General features: G+C 40.1%; 1 protein-coding gene across 1 annotated transcript; it reads left to right on the top strand.

Annotated features, from left to right (window-relative positions):
• Positions 1-9,991: 9,991 nt before the first annotated feature.
• LOC141155487 (olfactory receptor 1Q1-like) lies at positions 9,992-10,933 on the top strand. Its single transcript, XM_073642354.1, has one exon. It carries the CDS (start codon positions 9,992-9,994, stop codon positions 10,931-10,933), a length of 942 nt encoding a protein of 313 aa, XP_073498455.1.
• Positions 10,934-11,466: the final 533 nt, after the last annotated feature.

Below are 11,466 nucleotides of genomic sequence, written 5' to 3'. Positions count from 1 at the left end.
ATTTTTGTTTTGAACAAGTCATCCTTCATGAGTTTCCGAATATCCGGAATCACAAAAATGCCTTCCTTCAGTTTTACTTTGGACAGTCCCTGAAACTTGGTACACAGATACTTAAAAGTCTTCCCTTTTTTCGGTAGAGCTTTCACAAACTGCTTCATCAACCCAAGCTTAATGTGGAGTGGTGATCAACTAAACTTTTCGTTGCTATGTTCTGGAGTCCAGGTTGCAAAGAAGTTGTCGTTGGCCAACTTTTTTGATTCCAGTGATGAGTCCTATCCCGGCTGTCCCATTCACACAAAAAAACATGGGTACTTTGTGTATCCTACTTGCTGCCCAAGGAGCATAGAGAACTTTCAGATAACCACATGTTTGACCATACTTGATCCCCGTAGTTAAGTTTCTCGAGAATAAAGTTTACATTTTCATAGCTTTCCTTCAAGTGCACAGAATGCCCTATAGGCACTGAAGCATACTTGCTGCCATTGTGCAGTAGCACAGCTTTCAGACTTTTTTTGGATGAATCAATAAAGAGTCTCCACTCGCTCACATTGTACTCAATGTTAAATTTTTCCATCAGCCCAGGAACATCACTGCAATACACTAGAACACTGTCTTTAGAAAAATATGGAAGGAATTCCTTTTCTCTGCTTTTGGACCATGAAAAACAGGTACCAGAAGCTAGCAGGTTCTTTTCCTTTAGTCTAAGGCCTAAAAGCTCTACAGAATATTCAGGCAGGTCCAAGTCCCTGACTAAATAATTTAATTCAAGCTGTGAAAAAATCTGTGGCTCTTTGGGGCTAGCGTGAAAGTCTTTGTCAGGATCCTGCTCTTCATGTTCTAAATCTTTTGAATCAGGTGTATCTTCAAATTTCTCTGGAGGTGAAGGGACAGGTATTCCCGGACAGTGAGGCACAAGGCGAATCGGTGACGGGAGTTCCGGGTACATAATTTCCTTCTTATTTTTAAGGTTGAATCCCATCCCTTCACGTTGCACGTACGAAAGTAGCAGTCATCACTATGATTTTGCAGTTCCCTCCAGATCATAGGCATGCCAAAACGAAAACTCTCTTTCATCCCTTTAAACCACTGTCATAGTTCTTCTACACAAACAGAACACACTACATGTGGAGCCCACGACTTGTTCTGATCACCTAGTTTTACAGCAAAGTATGCATAATACACTTTTCAAACAAAGTCTGTAATGTTCCTTCGTTATTGCTTCACAATAAAAACAACTGCAAATGTAGCAAAAGTTGTCGGTGAATTTACGACACCCCCTTTCTCACATTGTTAGAAACAGAAGTTTAATTCACCACAACCACTAAATACTGAAAAGAATCGTGGAAAGCACACCGCCACACTCTTATGAACTCTGTCTAAAAGAAAATCACCATCACAGTGCAGCTCTCAGTTCTTATACTGTGGACACCACCACACTCTTTTTAAGCTGGGTTAAGAAAATCTTCTCTGCCCACAGTAGCCAATTGCAGCACAGTATCCATTAACTTCTAACCAATCTAAAGACACCAAAATCATCCACCAAAGGTCACGCAAAGGGGTCAAAGTAAGGTGCAAGAAAAAGCCTATGGAGTCAGTGTCACACTTAAATGTTTCAGATCACAAAACAAATGTAAATATTAGACAAAGATAACACAAGTAAACACAAAATGCAGTTTTAAATGAAGGTCTTTATTATTAAGGGAAAAAGAAATCCAAACCTACAGCGTCCTGTGTGAAAAAGTAATTGCCCCCTAAACCTAATAACTTTTTGGGCCACCCGTATTAGCAACAACTGCAATCCAGCATTTGCGATAACTGGCAATGAGTCTTATAATAATATAGTATAATATAACATCCTGCATTTTTAGATTTTATCTTCTTTTTTTTTGCACTACTTTCATTGTTTTGTATTTTTTTGTTTATTTCTACTCAACTCATCTGCATTGAATACTGCAGAAAGAAAATCTAAATCTCAGACACCATCAAAAAGTTGCTAAAGACCACAAACAGGCTGCTAGAGACCATCAACAAGCAGCTGGAAACTATCAACAAGCTCCTGAAAGCAAGCTGATGTTAACAGATGAATAAAAGTAATACAAGTCTGTATCTCTGAATAGTGTAGGATTCACTGATAACTGCAATAATAATAACCTGCACAAGTTTCTCCAGCTTCAAAAAATCATGGATGCAACAAATTTTTCACCAAAAAAAATGTCCTATTTTTACAGACTGTCCACAAATTTACAGGTGTTTGGATCCCTGCAAAGGCAGTCACATGTAGAGGAGCCAAGAAGCCTGATGATTGGCAGTGATGGTGCCCCCTTTGCTCGGTAGACATAATGCATAGGTCAGCCTTCCCCAAAACTAACCCTGATGATCACCCAAGGAATGTTTAAGTAAAAGAATAGGAGATATGGTTATTCCTTAAAGGGGCTGTCTAATCTTTTTTCTTCAGAAGCACATCACTCCTCAGCTTCCTGGTAGGCGGTGCGCTTCTGAATATTGACATTTGAAACAAGAGACAAATGTCTGTGGCCTAAGATACCAGACACCTCTGATATAGTGCTGAAGTGGTCGGCAATATAGGCAACGAGCTGTAAACTATAAAATTGTAAACCCATCTGTTCTTGAGAATGGAAAGGATTTTTAATAAGAGGCAAATTGCAAAGTTGCTTGTTTTTTTTTTTTAAGAAGTTCAGACAGTTCCTTTAATGGAGCACACCGTACATTTAATTTTTAGAAAATATAATTTGAAAGCATATGGAATGCCAAAGATGTGTGTAGACCACAGCCTTCAATCTGGCCCATAAAAGAAGAAGATCCAGTTTTGGTTGACACCATCAATAAGCAGTGATCACAAAAGTAACAAGGGTGTAAGAATTTAATTACATGGAAGGCCATCAATATCAGATGAGTAGGCCATCAAAATCAGATCATTGGTTGTTGGAGTCTCTGCTTCCCCGCAAAGCTAATTTAGGAGGTGGACACATCACTCGGCCAAGAACTGAGACCTCCGCATTGTTTACATTGCTCTATCTCCTTGCTGTGGATGATGGATATATGGTGCATATCTACTAATTTTGGACATTTGCCAATGTGGAGGATTTCTTTCTCGTTGTCATTGCTTATGATCTCCATTATGAGGTGGTAATGAGAAGTAGACTGAGTGTCCAATTCGTTGTCTTGTGGTGGGTATTATCTACAACCAATGCATTTCTAGCTGTTGGATGAACAATGGTTGAACTAATTGTTTGGCGGGCAGCTATCTCTCCCGATTACTCTATACACAAAAGCTCTCTCTTTGCCGAGTGCCCCTATATTCTGTACAAGAGAGTCACTGCCAGACTCCTTTGATGGTGGCTCATCTCACCGAGAACAAAAGGATTGGCAATATAAAATTGGACATGCTGGATCCGTATTTCCCCTGACATCACCATTGGGTGGATAGTCAGAAGGCAACCATAAACATTGAACTGTCAGCCAAGTCCGCTGATATCGATGGGATTGGTCAACATTAGTGTAATGTCAAGCACAGTACAAGGAAGTCTCTAATCATATTATACTCATGGTGTAAGCAAGAGAATACATAGAATAAAAGCAACGAGGCACCAAGTAGGTATGGGAATGGATAACAATCTTAAAGATGGTTGGGTGTGAATACCAGTGCCAGTTGATGCCCCATTTTGACTTATCTATGGTGCATCTACTACTCCATGTGTATGTAAGTTGATCCTTCACCATAAATAAGATAGAAGGGGTTTTACATCAAATATTTGGGGAAAAACTACTGCAGAAATTGGCCATAGGTTGTTCCTTCAATTTTCCTAATGACTTCTTAAAAAAAAAAGAAAAGGAAATGAAAAACATAAAATCTCTCCTATTCTGATTTTTTAATAGGCTTCCTCAATAGTATTAGAGATTTCCAGAAATAGAAGTCATGAAAGAGTTGTAGTTCTCCAAAGAGTGCTCCAGACCCTCTCCATTGGAAATAAGCAGAGAGCCTGAAATTTAAGAGAAATCCATGCATCCACTTTGAATTCTGGATTTCTCTATAGTCTTCAAGGATGGGCCAAATATAACCAAAAATGTTTGAGCTGATATGATTTATCGAGATAGACATTAACTTGCAGATGTTAATAAGTGAAGGTAATTACCACTGGGTAGCTCGTATTTCCAATTATCATTGTTATTTTTAAGTATTTCCATTAATCTATTCTCCAGAGATCAATCAGTTTGATTATTTACCGCATAGAATTAAAAAGTCCCAACAGAACGGCGCCAAGAGAATATAATGTAAGCTGTACTGATATAATACAGGTAAAAAACCAATACGATGCTGTCTGCCCGCTCAATGTTAAGCAGATGCTGGTGAATTCATCAATATGGGGCTTCACAGATGAAAGTTATGTGATACCAACAGAACCAGTTCCTGACCCCAGTCGTGAAGAACATATGACGGCTGGGACATTCTGTTTCATTTCCCAGTCAATCACCTGTACCAGTGCCCATTGTGGTAAGGATTTTCCCAGCAAGGATAAGACCACCACTGGTCATGATCTTGATAAATACTTGGTTGTTGGACTGTATGTGATAACGGAGGCATCTAGATAAGGTTTTATCATGTATGGCGCCTAAAAGACCACCATTATAGTATATTTTGTGTTACATACATTACCTTAATTTACAAAGCACTGGTACCTTTGTAAATTACAGCTGCCTAATGAAGATTACAGGAAGGATGGAGAATGGAGGAGCAATGTGATAAAGTGAGGCAGAGGAACACACAGAACTGTGTTGCTTTCTAGTAAGTATTTACCTCACCCACTGATGGATTCACAGCTACACTGCTCAGTACTGCTTTATAATGCCTTCCATGCAGCTGCTGCTTCTGAACCTGTGCTGTATAGAAACAGGAGAGTAGGAATCCCTCTTGTCTGCATGTGTTGTGTCTCATAGACATCACAGCAGTTAGTTTACACCCACTGACTCAGAGACAACTGAAGATTAAAACCAAAGACAAAAGCAAAATACACAAATACCTAAAAGTAAATGGATAAATAGCACAGTGCAACTGAAGATTAGTAGCGATAGAGCCTATACAGGTGAAAACTGGTAAAAACATGCAGGATACAAGATCTATAATCACCAGGGATAGTGTTATTCCTTATGTACAAACACATAAAAGCTTATTCTGAAAACTTACCTGAAAGAACAGATAGGCAGTAGCTTATGGGGGGCGCCTTGCCACTTTGGTTACTGTGGTGATTTACACTGTATGGCTCACTCTGGTTGGCTGGAACTGTTATGAGACACTGTGGCTAGCTGGCACTGGTGTGACTCATTGTGGCTGGCACTGTTAAGTATCACCATGACTTACTGGCTGGTGCTGCTATATCACTTTGGCTGGCAATGCCATGGGTGACTATGATTTTTTGGGTCTCTAATGAAAAAATGGGGTCAGCCGGCACTGCTGTGAATCACTGTGACTTGCTGACAGGCAATGTATGGATCATTTTGTTTGTATGGCAATGTTGTAGGCGAATTACGTGACACTGTTTGAGACACTGTGGCTAGCTGGTACTGCTGTGAGTCACTTTGGCCTGCTGTCTGGCACCGTTTTTGAGCATTTTGTCTGCCTGACATCGCTGAGTGACTATGATTGGCTGGCACTGTCATGAGACACTGTGGCTAGCTGGCCGTGTTGTTGACACTGTTATAGATCACTGGATTCGGCAGGTTCTTTTTATAAACATGGTGATTGAATGGTATTTTTAAAGGGAATGGGAAGAAATGCATTACCCATGGGCACATAGACCTGTCCCATTTCTTGGGTGACTGCAGTGCATTTCATATCGATAACAAAAATGTAACATTTCAGAGAGGCACTGCTAATGCTAAGGTCCAGTGGGCACTGTAGTGACAAGACAGGGAACCGTGGACCTTTTGGATTCAGCCGGATCATATGTAGGATCAGTTTATATGGGAATTGGTGGAAATCATAAAAAATTAAGTGGGAGTCACCATGTACCACCTTATTCCCCTTGCAAGTGGCACTGATTCTAAGAAAGATGTGGTGGCCAGTGTCTTTGGATAGTGCAGTCACTGTCCAGTCAGGGATGAGTCTGGCTGAGTCTGTGGTTCTTCACAGCTAGGCTAATGGGTGTATTTGCTGTGCAGCAGTCCAGGAGGTGTAATCATCTTCATGCTTTAACCTATGGGGCAGTACCACACCCTATACAAACTTCCATCTTCCTCCTTTTTAGGTACAAAATATTATACTTTGAAGCTTCATGGGCTCGGGTGTTTTGCTTACTCTTACATGCTCGGCAAATTCTTGATCTTATCTGGCCTGTGGTCCCTCCTGATTTTTACCCTGGCATGTCTGACCTTGCTTTTGTTCGTTCTTACAGTATCAGACCTCAGTTATTCCACTGACTACAGTTTTGTTTTATACTAGTGTTCAAAATAATAGCAGTCCAATATGACTAAAAAGATTCATTACTGTTTTTGGTATAAATTATATTACCACATGTCAAACAATTTACTAGTTGGAGCAGTAGATTATAAGAAAACCAATAGACTCGGCATTCATGATCTGCATGTTTTTCAGTCTGTGTATTTGAGTAATTAATTGTACAGGGGTGTGTTCAAAATAATAGCAGCGTGGAGCTCAATCAGTGAGGTCAATCATTCAGTGAAGAAACAGGTGTGAATCAGGTGGTCCTTATTTAAGGGTGAAGCCAGCACATTTTGTACATGCATTTCTCCTTGAAAGCCTGAGAAATATGGGTCATTTGAGACATTGTTCAAAAGAACAGCGTACTTTGATTAAAAAGTTGATTGGAGAAGGTAAAACTTATAAAGAAGTGCAGACAATGATAAGCTGTTCAGCTAAAATGATCTCCAATGCTTTAACATGTAAAGCAAAATTAGAGAGACATGGAAGAAAGTAGAAGACTACCATTCGAATGGATCGAAGAATAGCCAGAATGGCAAAGGCTCAGCCAACGATCAGCTCCAGGATGATCAAAAGACAGTCTCCAGTTACCTGTGAGTACGGAGACAGTTAGAAGACGCCTGTGTGAAGCTCATCTCTTAGCAAGAAGTCCCCGCAAAGTCCCACTGTTAAAAAAAAACATGTACTGAAGCGGATACAATTTGCCAAATAATATGGCCTAAAGAGAAATGAAGAAACATTTTGTGGACTAATGAAAGTAAAATTGTTCTTTTTGGGTCCAAGGGCCACAGACAGATCATCAGACGACCCCCAAACTCTGCATTCAAGCCACAGTACACTCTGAAGACAGAGAAGCATGGTGGTGCAAGCCTAATGATATGGCATTTTTCTCTTACTATGGTGCCGGACCTATTTACCGCATACCAGGGATCATGGACCAGTTTGCATATATTAAAATACTTGAGTTGGTCATGTTGCCTTACGCTGAAGAGGATATGCCCTTGAAATGGGTGTTTCAACAAGACAACGACCCTAAACACGCCAGTAAATGAGCAAAATCTTGGTTCCAGTCCAGCAAAATTGAGGTTATGGAGTGGCCAGCCCAATCCCCGGCCCTTAATCCGATAGAACACTTGTGGGGTGACATTAAAAATGCAGTTTCTGAGGAAAAGCCAACAAATGCCAAAAAATTGTGGGATGTAGTCAAAGCATCCTGGGCTGGAAAAACAGTTGCCAGGTGTCAGAAGTTGGCTGACTCTGTGCAACAAGATGTAAAGCAGTTCTAAACAACTGTGGGTATACAACTAAATATTAGAGTAGCGATTCACAGGAATACTAAATCCTCAAAAAGAAGAGAACATATTGTGAGTTTGTAAAGACAAATGCAGACACTGCTATTTTTTAGAACAGCCCAATGTTAATTTTTTGTTATTTTCTGTAAAGTAGTTAACAATCATCTACATTTCTCTTCATGTTTTGAATTAGAAAACCGTGTGCAATGTTCCCAATGCTGGAAATAACAACTAGTTAAAAGATTTTGTGCTTAACTCATGTTTTTGAACACACTGCTATTATTTTGAACACTACTGTATGATTCTGGCCGAGTTTTGCCCCTTCTCATACTGGCTTCATTTGACCTGGCTTCATTTGACTTGTCTTGCCTCAGGCTCGATCCTCTGTCCAGTTCAGATCTGCCAGATGGAGTGGCTATCGCCAAGTCTGTCGGAGGTAGATTTTTTCAGCCAACGGCCACTGACAAACTCAAACTTTACATTTTAGGTACCAATAGTGTTTTCACAGTATTTTTTTTTTTTTTAATTCAAAGTTCATTGAAAGAAAGGATTTTTTTTATAACAGGAAATGAAGAATAAACAGAGTAACATCATGCCTGTAATATAATTGTATATTGGAATACGGAGAAGTCAATGGCACTGAGTTAAACGTTTAAACATTAATAACTAAATGCTGGACTATGAAGAACTATTAAACGTCTGATCAAGTAAGTCTATGCGAAAGAAGTATTTAACCTGAGAGTAGGTTTAAGGACCACACATAATGGTACTAAGTGAAGAGAACAACAAAAAACAAAAAGACAAAGAGGAATAAGGAAATGGAAGAAAAAGGTTGACAACATAGAGGGAGACATGTTGGTACGGGCCACAACTGAAAGCCAGCTTCCCAGAGAAGCTATTATCGCACGGTGCAACCAATTAGGATGGGAATAAATTATTTAGAGCACTAGGTTCCGATGGAATTATATAGGGGTGAGGCCAGAAATTAATCCCAATGAAACCACCTGGTGGCAATCCTATTCCTCTCATCCTGAATATGTGAGATTAATAGTTCCAGTCGGTGGATCCTTGCAATTTCTGCGAACCACTCCTCAAGAGTTGGGACCACAGTGGATTTCAATGTCGTGGGATGATGGTTTAGCTGCTTGGAGCAGATGTCTCAGAAGGGAGTTTTTTAATTTTGATCCAGACATAGTAAACATGAATAGGAAGGAGAGTAGCTTCTGGTGTATTAGGAACATCTATGCCAGTTATCTCCTTGATTACCCTTAGGACATCCTTTCAGAATGCCTCTAAGGCCATACAGGACCTTCATGGTAATTTAATATTGTTATAGCAGTAGTCATCTTCTTTGAGCCTTATTGCGGTATACAATATACTGTATGGCTTAGTGATTGAAGCCCAAAACACCAGCTGTATTTAGAGTTAGTTTTTATTTGGCCACTGGAAATAACCTGCCTCCATCTCCAATATGTTCCAATAAGTTTCAAGCTGGAGAGACTCTTAGCTTGAAGAAACTTTAGTCTCCTGAGGAGGTGGGGACCTTACCCTCCAGAGTCTGCTTTACCAAGACAATCAGCTATCTACTTACCTCAGTAGTTCACAAAGGAGCCATCTTATACCAGCACAGAATACCCATGGTCATGGCTTTGGAGCACAAAGTGTCTAGAGTTGCATTTAGTACTGTTAGGATAGTAACTTGCTGTGATATTGGGATGTTGGGGCTGTATCAACATAGAAGCAATATAAATATATAGTCTCTACAGGCCTGTACACTCACTCTGGGGTTGTTATACCAGGTGACCCTTTGTCTTGACTTGTCCTCTCCATGGTGACTTTGCTCGTCTAGGAGCTGTCAGATTGATTCCTGAAAGAAGCCACTGATTGTCCTTCTGCTATTTCTTTCCAGTCTTTTTGTCTTCTACCATCTTAACGTACTCTGAGATGATTTTGGGCAGCCATAAGTATGATATCCAGATGTGATATCTGGGTTCTGCCAATGCAAATTAGCGAACAAAGCTCTGACTTATCTTTCAAATATACTGTATTGTAACATGTTTTGACTGTTTGACGATTATCCCCAACTAAAATGTCTACCCAATCCGTTGAGGTACCTATCACAGGATCGAGAACTTGATGTTAGAATTAATGATATCTCATTGTTTTGTTCTGGGTTTAAATAATTATGTAAATTATTTTATTGTTTTATGGCCTAAGAAATATAAGAACAAACCCAAGAGACATGGAATCCACCAATTCATCATCGGTAATGGAGTTCATACTTTCCACATTTGCCGATCTCCATAGTTTCCAGCTCTGGCTCTTTTTAGTATTTCTTCTCATCTTGATTATCACCATAACCGGAAATTTGGCAATTATTACGTTGACTTTCTCCGACTCTCAGCTACAAGCACCAATGTACTTCTTCCTGGCCAACCTATCTTTTGTAGACATCTGCATGTGCTTAGTTACAGTTCCTCAAATGTTGAAGAATTTATTGTTGGACCTGAGAGGAAGGGTCATATTGTTTTGGGGATGTATGGCTCAAGTCTACTTCTTTTTGACATTTGCCAACGTTGAGGACTTCTTGCTTTCTGTCATGGCTTATGATCGATACTTAGCTATTTGTGACCCCCTCCATTATGTGATGGTAATGAATAGAAGACTGAGTGCCAAACTCATTGTCTTCTGTTGGATATTGTCTACAGCAAATGCCATTCTACATACTGCCTTGACATCGAGACTCTCATACTGCGGATCCAACCAGATCAACCATTACTTGTGTGACATGGTTCCTCTCTTCAAACTCTCCTGCTCCGACATCACCATCAATCAACTGGTCATCTTCACAGAAGGATCTATTGTGGTTGCTGGTCCTTTTCTGTTCATCTTTGCCTCCTATGTCCGCATTATTTTTGCCATTCTCAAAATCCGTTCTGCTGAAGGAAGGAGAAAAGTTTTTTCCACCTGCTCTTCCCACTTGGCTGTGATGACATTTTATTTTGGGACAATACTATTTATGTATTTTCGCCCTTCGTCTAGCTACTCATTGACCAAGGACAGAATAGCGAGTGTGATGTACACCATTCTTGCCCCCATGTTGAACCCTTTTATCTACACTTTAAGGAACAAGGATGTTCAGCAAGCTTCATGGAAGCTCTTTGCCAGAATTAGTCATACATAAGGAAATTAACCATTTTATTAACAACTGGGACTATGCATACTATGGTGAGGTTGGGAAGGTGAAGCCCTAACTTAAGTTGGCACCAGCTGCGATGAAGCTTCATAGACTCATAGTCACCCCAATTTGTAGCAACCTGGACCTTTTTAACCAAGTTCTTCTATAGTACATATGACCGAGACTATAGAGCTCCATTCTACTCTCCAAAGATATAGAGAATTAGGCCAATATTGGTGATGATTAAGCATTAAAATGCACAAATGCTCGGTACTCGAATCAAGGAGGTCAGATACTCGGACTGGCTCGACTCAAGTAACGAGCATGATGGAAGTCAATGAAAAACTTGAGCATTTTTCTGGAAGACCCTAACAGGAGGGCTGGAGGGGGGCAGGAAAATAGCTGAAATGGATAGAAACAATGCAAAAATGGAATGGGAACAGCATGGGGATGATGCTTGGGCGCATCTCTGACTTCAAGGTCGCAGCTGGGAACAATGTTGTCAGAGTATTACGCAACTTTTACGGATTGACAATAAA

The sequence above is a fragment of the Phyllobates terribilis genome, unplaced genomic scaffold (assembly GCF_046119375.1).
Source record: "Phyllobates terribilis strain yellow unplaced genomic scaffold, ASM4611937v1 Scaffold_7__3_contigs__length_470593459, whole genome shotgun sequence".
NCBI classification, from domain to species: Eukaryota; Metazoa; Chordata; class Amphibia; order Anura; family Dendrobatidae; genus Phyllobates; species Phyllobates terribilis.
This window is presented reverse-complemented; position numbering and strand designations above follow the sequence as displayed.

Bases quoted from the DNA above. Each gene is read 5' to 3' on its own strand.
- LOC141155487 (XM_073642354.1), top strand. From the start codon at position 9,992: ATGGAATCCACCAATTCATCATCGGTAATGGAGTTCATACTTTCCACA.